We start from the raw sequence: 11679 nt of genomic DNA on the forward strand, positions 1-11679 counted from the left end.
TGATATGAGTCTAGAAATGCTTCTGGACACTTTTGATCTCGGCACCATCCCAGAAAGTCAATCAGTTGCTTCGTCAGAGGCTCAGCCTGAGCACGGATTACAACCGCGACGCTGGACAGACAGGATCCGCAAGCCAGTGAGGCCAATGCAAGTGAACCCCCAGGTCCGAAGCTACGTCAACAAACTTCAAGGGGGACGTGTTAGTCAGGAATCCGCGCGGATCCCACTATACCGCACGTCTTTAGGTGCTGCTACGGCCGAGAAGCCTGGCCCGCTCGAGGTTGGCCCAGAATTCGGGGCGCTTGCCGGTCCGGCATCAAGGCGAGATCTGATTGGTCAACAATCTGGACCGAACAGCCAATCATGATCCAGTATTGGCCAAATGCCGGTTGCCAATGCCGCATCCAGAACGCGTCAGGAATTCCATAAAGTTATAACCGCTTACGCTATATATACGAAGCGCCGTACAACTGTTCTTGACTTCGTTTTGGGCATTAATATACCTTGTGCACCTTTGGTGGTTGTTTTGACGTGAACGCTAGCTTGGGAGGCTCAGACCGTGAACTAAGCTGAGGAAAATACCGTTACTACAGTTGGACAGAATAACATCTGTAGTGTAAAACAACTTTGGTGATTGGATAGCGAAAAAATCGATCAGCTGTAAGTTGCTGTGCTTGAGCTGGCCTGTTAGGGCTTGGTGACAAGACGGTTGAGACTGTGGATCTGATGCCCTGTCCAGTGCGACTGAACTGTTCCGTTCAAACGCTGACGATGGAAGCCTTTGAGGTAAGCTCTGCCCCACGTGACAGTTTAGCACTTCCGTAAAGCGTCTGAAAAATCTGTTTCGCTGTGGAGCAGGGATTGTCGGTCGATTGTAGGGTTTCGTATCGTCGGGAGGGGGAAGGTGATGATGTTGGAAACCTATCTGGCTACTCACTAGCAACCAAAACTCTAAAACATTCCGTTAGTTTGGCATGCGTAGATCAATAACACAAAACTTTAAGTCGCCGTTGATTTACTGGAAGTATATCTGTTTTCTCAGCTTAGTCATTGGCTTGCAAAATCTAGCCACCATGAGAAGAGACACAGTCAGTGATCGCAATGATAGTCCCTTCTCGTGATGAGGTACTTACAAACCAGCTTCGGAGCCCGGGGAACAAAACAACTACCATCTGATCCAAAGCCAACAGACAAACCTGGATTATCAATATTTAGACGTATCGCCGAAAACTTTTAAAATTACGATCAGATAAAATGATTTTGAAAAAAAACTGGTACATTTTTTTGAAGCGATCAGTTTGGCAATTCCACTAAATGTCTCGGAAATATATTGTACCCTTGGCGATGTACATTCTGTCTTTTTTTGTTTTTTTCTGAACACCTTGGTTTGATTTTCTTTGAAGGAACCAAAATGTTTTTTCCGGCTTCCACATAAGAAACTGTTCAGTGAATTTGAGCAAATACCCAATAGGTCGATTGATATTACTGCGGAATTACAGTAGTTGTGTGAGGTTGCTCGTGTGTCGAGTGAGGCTTGTCATGTACCAAAGTCTGACTATTCGCGGATCGCGAACCGCTAGTTCAGCGATCAGATGGAAAACTTTTTGAACCGTACGGGACACTGGTATCGGAATGCGGACTGGAATAATTCTACACTACTTACAAACTTCAAGTAGCTAAACGACTGAGCTGAAGCTTCTTTTCAGTCACTGCCCCTCGTTCATCACTCAGATTCAGGCTATTCCATACTAGGGTAACATGATGAGATATTCGTTTTCCAGTAGAACTTAAGTTTACTTTCACCAAATATCGCACGGTCTTTCGACGTCACTTAGGTACAAACATCTGCCGCCTTCCAATTTTCGATAGGTGCTTCCGGTTGTGGTTGGTTGGTCGAATACGCGAAAAGTACAGACGGACATCATCTGAAAAATAAAGGGGTGTGAAATTTTTCGTTACTGAGGATGTTATTTCTCCCCTTGACTATCTCAAAGAACCACTCATGGAAATTGCTTACAGAAGGCGGAAATCACATGAAAGCCTCTGCACGATTCGTTTGGTCAAGGTTTTGAGATGTCTGCATCAATTTTTTCCAAAAAAATTCTATTGGTGCACTGGAAAATGTTCATCACTTCACGTAGTTTATTGCAGAGGAACCGTTATCTTCTTTTGCAGATGAATCTGCTTTTGCGGGCAGCAAGATCCTGTTATGCGAGAGATAGTAAGTTACAGGTTGCCATTCTTCGCACGACTTTTGATATGACGCTCTAATGAGTGAGACAAACAGTGTAAAATCGTGACCAACTTACGAGATGTCGCCGACCATTGTTCAAATAGAACACTTATTCTCGAGGCTTTCTCTTGATCAGGGAATGCCTCATTTTCTGTTTTTTACACTTTCAGTGAAATGAAATCTATTAACAACAGCAGACTTTTTTAATCTTAGGTATTTGCTGACCTTGAAAATTGACTTAATTGAACAAGTGTGGACACCAAACATGCTATGAAATAGAGAGTGTATGCATTTGGCTTTTGAGAAAGTCCGACCGTTGAAAACTCTGTGGTTTTGAAGAACTTAGTTTCCTACAACGGATGTTGATCTGCCAAGATTTGACCCACTTGTTAAGTTAATCGGACGCTACATAAACTGGTGTTTAAACAATAGCACGAAATTTCAACGACGTAATAAATAGACAGTCAATGAGTGGTTGGGAAGGAGTGAACTTTAAAGACTTGGATATGATCTGTCATCCGTCAGTTCAAAACAGTTGAATCAATCAATGACCCCCGCCATTAGCACGCTTCCGCTTCGCTCTGCCGCTCACTTTCAGCTTCATGCGTGTAGTAATGGTAGTTCTCGTTCTGAGCCTTCCAAGCTGGCGTTCACATCAAAACAATCACCAAAGATGCACAAGGTATATTAACGACCAAAATGAAGTCAAAAACATTGTTCAGCACGTCATATATATAGTGTAAGCGGTGACACCCTGGAAATTCCGACGCTTTCAGGATGCGGCATTGGCAATCGGCCAATACTGGTTCATGATTGGCCGTTAGATCCAGACCTTCGACCAATCAGATTTCGGCTTGATGCCGGACCGGCAAGCGTCCCAAACTTTTGGCTCATCTTGTGCGGGCTAGGCTTCTCGGTCGTAGCAGCGCCGAGCGGTAAAGTGGGATCCGTGCAGAATTCCGCTTAACAATCCGAACTGTTGCTAATAAAATATTTGAAGCCTTTACCGAGTTGCGAGGGAACGACATCAATTCTGCAGGTATTACGGGTGGCGGCTTGCTTCGGGGGAGGATAGTGAAGCACCGCAATAATAGTGTTATATATTTTAGCCAAGTCAATCAAGTCAGAAAAGGCTGATGAGTATTCAGGCACGCCACAGAAGCATGACCGAATGTGATCAGCGTTCAGACAGTTCATAGAAGCACGATCGATGTTGATGGGTGTTCACGAATACGCCTATCAAACAGTCTGGATCAATGTCAGAAAGTCCACTTTAAATAACGCGAGGCCATTCTAACTTTCGCACTCGCTTGTTCGCAATAAAGCTGTTGTGTTCCGTGTTGCTGAGTTCTTTTTCTGGCTCCAGGCACTTGAGTGGAAACAGCAGTCAGATTTAACATGTGGATTAACAAATATCTGTCAACCACTATTTAGGTTCATAGTTAGTCAAACGAGATTGTATTGAATTCAAAGGAACATCACCACTTTCCTTTGGACAAAGATTATCAGAGGCTGTCAACCATCATTTTTGTCTAGTGAAATGGTAAAAAAGCATGTGATGAGGCAAGCGAATGATTTCAAAAACATTGGGGTTAGATTTCAACCTTTATAGTTATCTATGTTGGAGAGGTCGCGTAGGTTAGGTCGAGTTTCGTTTCTAACACGACTTATGGCACGAGGCTTGTAATGTTCTTCTCCTCTGAGGTAGATTGTATCCAAGTCTCAAAGCGAATTCAGTCCGTGGAATGAAACAGTTTACTCGTCGCTTGGAAGAAGTCAGGTTGGGCAAACGGTGGGAAAAAGCTATGCAAAATGCTGGAAGTTGCAGAGTAAACCTGTCTGAAGTCGAGTTGAGGTGGCTAGATGGCCCAAGTGGTTGGAGCGCGAATTTACTGATTGGAAGGTCCGTGGTTCGAACCCAACCTCTGCCTCTTGACTTCCCGTGTCTAGGCTTGGGCAATCTGGCATTATCCCAGCCCTCATGCAATTTTCGAGTGGCAAGGCAGTTAGGTACCGAAAGGGTGCTGCAGCTGAACGATTTTTTCCGAACGAAGTCAAGTCGCCTTCTCCGGCTATCCCCATGAAATGTGCTTGGAGTTCTCGAGAAATACACCCATTTGCAAATCAATTTAGTTTTCACGAGAGACACAGTTGAACCTCTCGTTTATGGTATTCTCGTGAAGACCAAACTGAATTGCAAATGAGGGCATTTCTCGAAAACACTCCAATTTGGATTCTGGTGGAACATAAGGTTAATGGGAACTTGGGGACTGCGCCTACCTGAGGAACCCGACCTGGAAGGGCGAAACTGGTCGCGGACTGTCGAAGAGTTTTCAGCAACCTTGTGAGTAGTTTCCTTCATGTGTTTGAGGTTGCTTGCGAGTGTGAATGCGGCACAGTTACTCTGTTTTTTGGATGAAAAACTCTAATGATAAAGCAGTATTCCGGAAAAGACTGCTCATGTTTGGGCTGGAAGTATTGTAACCTGACACGTTCTGGGCGTCCTTTTGTCTAGATCGGCTTTCCATGGGGTTCTTATTAGAGGTACCGTCTTGAAGGTGTTCTGATGTCCCAAGTTTAAGCCGATTCGGCTTTACGGTCCACAGTGATTCTTTCCTCATAGCCTTTCGACGAGATAGTGATAGGGATTTCCCGCTGGCCGTGGGATGAATACAACTGTTAATTGCACGCATCGCGCGACCAGCCTGTTCAGAATATGGCCGTCGGTTTTACCCGAGCTGGGCGACTTTGTTGAAAACTTTTCATCACCAGTAGGAAGACAGACGTACTGATAACTCACTGGTTGTGTACTGAGTAGTGTTACTTGCGTGTCGATATACTTGCTGCTAACTGGAGCTGACCTTCGATTACTCTTGTTTGCTAGGTTGTTCTGGGTTAAGAACAGTCACCTTTCTGATCAGGTATCACTTGAAGCACATTTCGAGGAAAAAGTATTCTCAGGAGAGATGAAATGTTATTCCCGTTGTTCAATCACGTGAAAAATACTTGGAACCGACTGGGTAGTCATCGTTTTCGAAAAAGTTTGCTGACAGTCGGTAGATTTATTGCTGGGCACAAAAGCTTCGTCAGGTCAAGTCACAAGGTTGTCAATCCACGTAGAATCATTAGAAAAAACCGGGGGTGGGGCACCAAGAACAACTTTCGAGCTGTTTTCGAAAAAGTGTGGTAACAATCGGTAGATTTAGTGCTGGGCAACGTTTCGCTTTTGACGGACGGAAAGTGCAAACGACGTTCAAGAGGGACGATCACGTGAACCGGACCAGAAGAACTAGACCTCATGCTGGACTCAAATCTATGTAGGCTTCCCCATCGACCCAACACTTGGTCACCCACCCTAACACACAAAATCCCTCGGTCGACACCTAACAGAGACTTTGCTTGACTTACCCGACTGGTTCTCCTTCCGCCTTAAATCTCGACCAACCTTTTGTGTCAAAAGCGAAACGTTGCCCAGCAACAAATATACCGACTATCACCAAACTTTTTCGAAAACAATTATTCCCGTTGCTTTTCTCATGCAAGTGTCATATTCTCTTGATGATAGCTTGTCGTCTGCTCTGCACATCTACCGGTCATCACGGGATACAGTTGACCCCCCATGAGGACCTCCCTGAAAGAACGCAAAGAGGGGCATCGTTTATGGGTATTCTTTGAATGGACGAACCAGCTCTCCTACGAGCGAATAAGTTCGCTGAAGCTATGAGTACACCCGTGCTCCCAAGGAGTTCATCAACTTACAGAAAAGTTTTCAAGAGCTGATGTATCTGATATCGACGTTCAAAGGCAAAGAAGGCTGTGGATCAACGATTTTAGTCGATTTCCCACTGAGTTCTTATATGAGAGGTTATCTTAAAGTAACTTTGAACGTGTGGTTAGTCGTTCTCACTTTTCAACAGGACCGTCCACGTTCGCGATCTCAAAATATGTACTATTGCACTATTTGAGCCGGGATGGATAAGTCCCGCACTCACAAGTCATGCTACCTTCCACAAACTCCTCGCGGAGAGTAATGCAGCTAACAAGCGACAGCTGATTTTATTTTGAGCGACTGAAAACCTTGAACTTGAGGATGTTAAATATTGATCGCCGTTGAACTTTACGCGTGGCTGTCCGTGCCATCCTGTGGATACACCGCTGGGAGTGCGGCAGCTTGTTCAAGCGTTGCCAGAAATCGCATGACTTCGATGGACAACTAGAGAAGTTTGAAACTCGACCGTTTCTAACCTGCAGGTTTGTGACCTGAGCTCGGCGACCTGGAGTTCGCGATCACAAGGTGCTAACCGACGTGTGATAGTGACGTTGTAAACAGGTATCATGGTGGGCGTACTTACCGTCAAATATAGGCCACCTTGTGGTTGGGTCCGGCCCCGTTGTCTGAAGCAGGTGCACCGCTGGAGCCTGTCTCCCAGCGAAAACCGTATAGATGTCGTGAATGGCTAATCGAGAGACTGCACCACTTTACAGAATTCGCCCCGTGAACCCTTCCAGTTACAAAAGAATGAAGTTTCAGAACCAGGTAGGTTAGAAAGTACAAGGCCCGCTGTGGGTCCGTTTCATGACAGAAGATCCCTCGGCTGGGGAGAGGAGACCCTCAGATGTTCCACTGGGATTGACTGAGGAATGGAAACGGGTATATGTGACAGATGGTCTGACCTTGATATTAAGCTAATGATCACGTGCGTTTTAGTGGACGGTTACTCACGAAAGACAATCTGATATCTTAGGACCGTGGGGAAAGAAACTTTTAAACAGATGTTCTGTCACCCAAATCTCATGGACCCTACTCAGCAGCGATTCTCTGTCAAGACATGTATATATCCTAGCTTAGCCCGGACCACTACCAGGGGTCGGAGGTAAAAGGAAATTCCACCTAACTGAGAAGATGAATACTGTATCTATTAGGCTTGTAATGGAGAGATCAAGATGATGTAGAACGGCGTGTGATAGACACGATACGCTATGCTTCACTCTCCACATCTGAGAGGCATTGGCGTAACACTGTCGCCAAAATCACTTCACTAGAGGCTGTGTATATCTTCGAATACCATTGTTCGACGGTACGACGTCTCTGTCAACACGGTCTGTAATGCTGATGACGATGATGATGGTCATGATGGTGATGCTGATGATGATGATGATGATGATGATGGCGATGATGATGATGATGACGATGATGATGTTGATGATGACGATGATGCTGATGATGGTGATGATGATGATGAGGATGATGATGAGGAGGAGGAGGAGGGTGAGGATGATTATGGTAATGATGATGATTGTAAGTCGAGGGTGTCCCATGTTAGCGGTCTTCGTACATGGGCTCCCCGATCCCAACCCAAAAAAGAAACTATTGTAAAGAGAGGGGTAGATGGTTTATTAGAGATGATAATCACAGTACAGGTCATCGGAAGTTCCGTCACTGGTGTTAGTTTCATTTCTTCGGATAAGTAGGCAAAATGGACAGAGTTTGCTTATCCATACCTGATTTAAAGACGAAGAGCCATCTTGCATTTGCCGATAAAAGGTGCTCACATCTGTCTGCAACTAGGCTAGAACACTGTAGGGGGAGAAAACCGATGATCTCGCCACGGCGTTGCTTTTGGACACTTAATACTAGCCGATTTATGTCTCTCAGTGAAGCAAGATGGAGCAACCGAGAGATTCTGGATACACACTTTGTTATTTATTGTCAGACAGTGAGTAATCTCGAAAGATGAAGGCAATTGAACCCCTGCGGAGCTACAAGGCCACAGCCTTTTAAGATGAGCTTGTGAGCCATCGAATCACAGAACATCGATGATCAGTTCAGATGGTTTATTAGAGATGATAATCACAGTACAGGTCATCGGAAGTTCCGTCACTGGTGTTCGTTTCATTTCTTCGGATAAGTAGGCAAAATGGACAGAGTTTTGCTTATCCATACCTGATTTAAAGACGAAGAGCCATCTTGCATTTGCCGATAAAAGGTGCTCACATCTGTCTGCAACTAGGCTAGAACACTGTAGGGGGAGAAAACCGATGATCTCGCCACGGCGTTGCTTTTGGACACTTAATACTAGCCGATTTATGTCTCTCAGTGAAGCAAGATGGAGCAACCGAGAGATTCTGGATACACACTTTGTTATTTATTGTCAGACAGTGAGTAATCTCGAAAGATGAAGGCAATTGAACCCCTGCGGAGCTACAAGGCCACAGCCTTTTAAGATGAGCTTGTGAGCCATCGAATCACAGAACATCGATGATCAGTTCATCAAGTAGCTACTTTATGATTCCGTGTATGACAATCAAGTGACCAGAACAGGAACTTCCATGGTAACTTTGCTTCTATCATTGGTTATTTAGGTCGTAACTCACAACCTAGGCAATGACTTGAGAAGCAGTTGGAGAGGTCCAGTAAGAAGAACGCTCAATCAATATTGAGTCACCGTATAATTTAGTACCGGTATAACGGTGATACTACTGATGGAGGAAACATGCGAGTAGTACGTTTTCTCCCAGTATGTTTTCTCGTACATGCGTTTTGCGTCTCCTGAAAAGAGAGATCTATTACGGAATTTGTGGAGTCGCTTTGTAGCATTTGCTTTCAATTGAGCAACAGTCAACGAATATCCAGGAAAGTTCAGGAAGATGCGTTCAAAGAGAAGACGGGTGTTCAGTTTTTTTGTAAATAAGTTGCGAATGAGAGTTTTGCTTCCCTGTCCACTAGTCTGTAAGTGGTCAGTTGACATTTTCTAATAAATAACTCCGCAGTGAAGGCCTTCTTCCTTTCATTTATGTGTTTGTCAAGCTCCCAAAGCAATATTACAAGTAACTTGGACCAACCTATCCATCTATCAAGTTGAGCCAAGTGGAATCAAGTCGAGTCTAGTCAGGTCAGAAAGACCCGGCTTAGGTCACAAGATAGAGTAAGAGCGGTACACAGAACACAACCTATCCATCTATCAAGTTGAGCCAAGTCGACTCAGGTCTAGTCCAGTCAAGTCAGAACGACTCGGCTTAGGTCACATGATAGAGTAAGAGCGATACACAGAACAAAGTTCTTTAGCATTCTACAAGAAGGTCATATCACACTCTTCCACTTAGCTCGATTTTTGAAGGAAAGCATTCCCAAAACTGCTGTACACAACCGGAAAAATACATGTATAAATTCTCCCCCGAATTTTCGTAACGGAAACTACTTAAAAGGTCGCTGAAAACTCTCCGACAGCCCGCGACCGGTTTCACCCTTCTTGGGGCTCATCAGGTAGTCCCCAAGTTTCTGCAGTATTTTCCATGCATACACCCCCACCAGTTGGCCTTGATACAGCCTTATAAGAAGTGCATCTCTCTTTGACCTTTTCATTTTGTCTACCCCTCTTCACACACCAGAACTTATTGAGTATTGGATACCGGTGTGTCAAGCCAAAGCGTAAAGGATGCCCTCTTCACGAATCTTACGCGAAACTGCCTAAAAAGGCGGGGCGTCGTTTGCGGCACCGCGTTGCCACGTCCTCACCTAAGTGCGTGAGTAGCGTGTCAGGGATTGCAAGCATAATATCGATCACTGTATCGTTTCAGATGAGTCATCTGTATGGTCGTTGGATTGCAGATTCTTACTTGAAATGATTATGGTGGTTAGGTCTTGTTTTCTAGCGCACCTGATGTTAGTAACTCAGGTTGCTTATTTTTCCAACGTACATCAAACCTGGGGAATATATACTACTACTCTGGTATGAGTAGCTTCTACAGCTAGGAATAGCAACAACTGAAATATTTACACACAACCGTAATGGCTAGTACACAAAGTTGGAAACTGTCACTGGTACTGGTGCCATTTTTGGACGTCAATAATGCCCATTTTCTGGCTCAGTTTAGGCACAGTTCGTATCCACTCACCTCGCCCTAAATGGCTTATCACGGATCTTAACTAGCTACCAACTTCAATCCTACTCTTATTCAAAGACTCAGAGGTAGCGATACATGCCTCAGACACGGTGGGGTGTATGCATGGAAAATACCACAAAAACTCAGGGACTGCGCCTACCTGATGAGCCCCAAGAAGGGCGAAACCGGTCGTGCGCTGTCGAACAGTTTTCAGCGACCTTTTGAGTAGTAGATCTGAAGAATGTGGAAGTTTTGGTAAGGGGAGTGCGATTCAAACCACAGCGGTTGGTAGCCGAGGCGGTGGAAATTACTAGGCATCACAGCGTGAATAGAATCGAGGGTGTCGATTTGGTGAGCTTATGGAAAGCGGTCTTAGATAAGCCGAGTTGACACGTGACTGCGTGTGGGTGGAAATCCCAGCCCGACCAAAGTTCACAGCATCGGTGTTGAACACTGATGTCATGCTGCCGATGATGATGATGATGATGATGATGATGATGATGATGATGATGATGATGTTGATGATGATCGTAGCACTAGCTGATCCACACAGACCGACGGAAAGTGCAAACGACGTCCAAGAGGGATTATCACGTGAACCGAACCAGCAGAAGAGGTAGACCCAAATTTATGTCGGTTGCCCATCGGCCTAACACTTGGCCAACCACCCTACCACATAAATCCCTCGGCCGACATTTAACAGAGATTTAGCTTGACTTAGATGATTGGTTCTCTTTCCGCCTTAAATCTCGACCAACCCCGTAACCTAGTCACTTGACCTGATGACACTTTTGTGTTAAAAGCGAAACGTTGCCCAAAAATAAATCCACCGATTGTTGCTAAACTTTTGCGAAAACGTATGATATCTGCCCATTCTGGCCGTCTGCAGCCGGTATCATCTTCCCGTCGCATTTGACAGCCGCGCCAGAATCAGTGCCCCTTACCGCCACCTGATTGGTCAATGGTTATCACGGCTTTATTCATCCGCCAATCGGATGTTAGTAGCACGTGGCTGGGTTAGGTCTGTCGTATTCGCTCAGCGAGACGGACAGGGTGATGATGGTTAAACTCCGAAGACTGTACAAATCCGACTCGCTCTAGGAGATGCATCAGCAACAGTTCATATGCCAAAAGATACCAGAATTCTCACGCAGAAATCGACAGCAGGTAACAACAATCAGCTTCTGAATCAGGCTGATATTTCGCTACCTCTCCTGGAGCTACTTGCGACGGTACAAAATAATCACTTAAAAAAATGGAATGAACCGTTATGGATAGAACAGAACGAAAAATAAAGTAAGATGTTCTTCTCAAAGTGAAAAAATCACCCTTAGTGAAATACCAGACTCAGATTCAAGCCAGCCGTTACCGTCTCTGAGGGTGGTCAGAATATGAGGAAAACCCGATGCTTGTTTGCCCCGTTTCGGGTAACATCTCTATCCACAGAGAGTTGGTTCTTTGCCAGTTTGTCGATGACTAACAGTAACCCTTCAGTTTTCTGGAGTTTTCGAACCGGGATGAAGTTAACGGGAGACTCGGCTGAGTCCCCCGATCGGCATACT

At 45.1% G+C, this 11679-nt stretch overlaps 1 protein-coding gene across 1 annotated transcript; it reads left to right on the plus strand.

The window, feature by feature from the left end:
- Positions 1–6752: 6752 nt before the first annotated feature.
- Positions 6753–10507, plus strand: T265_07470 (hypothetical protein; the record flags this gene model as incomplete). The annotated part of the gene is made up of 3 exons (XM_009173003.1): positions 6753–6770; positions 7277–7532; positions 10350–10507. The coding sequence occupies 3 exons, from the start codon at positions 6753–6755 to the stop codon at positions 10505–10507; spliced, it is 432 nt and encodes a 143-aa protein (XP_009171267.1).
- Between the last annotated feature and the right edge of the window lie 1172 nt (positions 10508–11679).

The sequence above is a fragment of the Opisthorchis viverrini genome (assembly GCF_000715545.1).
Source record: "Opisthorchis viverrini unplaced genomic scaffold opera_v5_171, whole genome shotgun sequence".
Classification (NCBI taxonomy): domain Eukaryota; kingdom Metazoa; phylum Platyhelminthes; class Trematoda; order Opisthorchiida; family Opisthorchiidae; genus Opisthorchis; species Opisthorchis viverrini.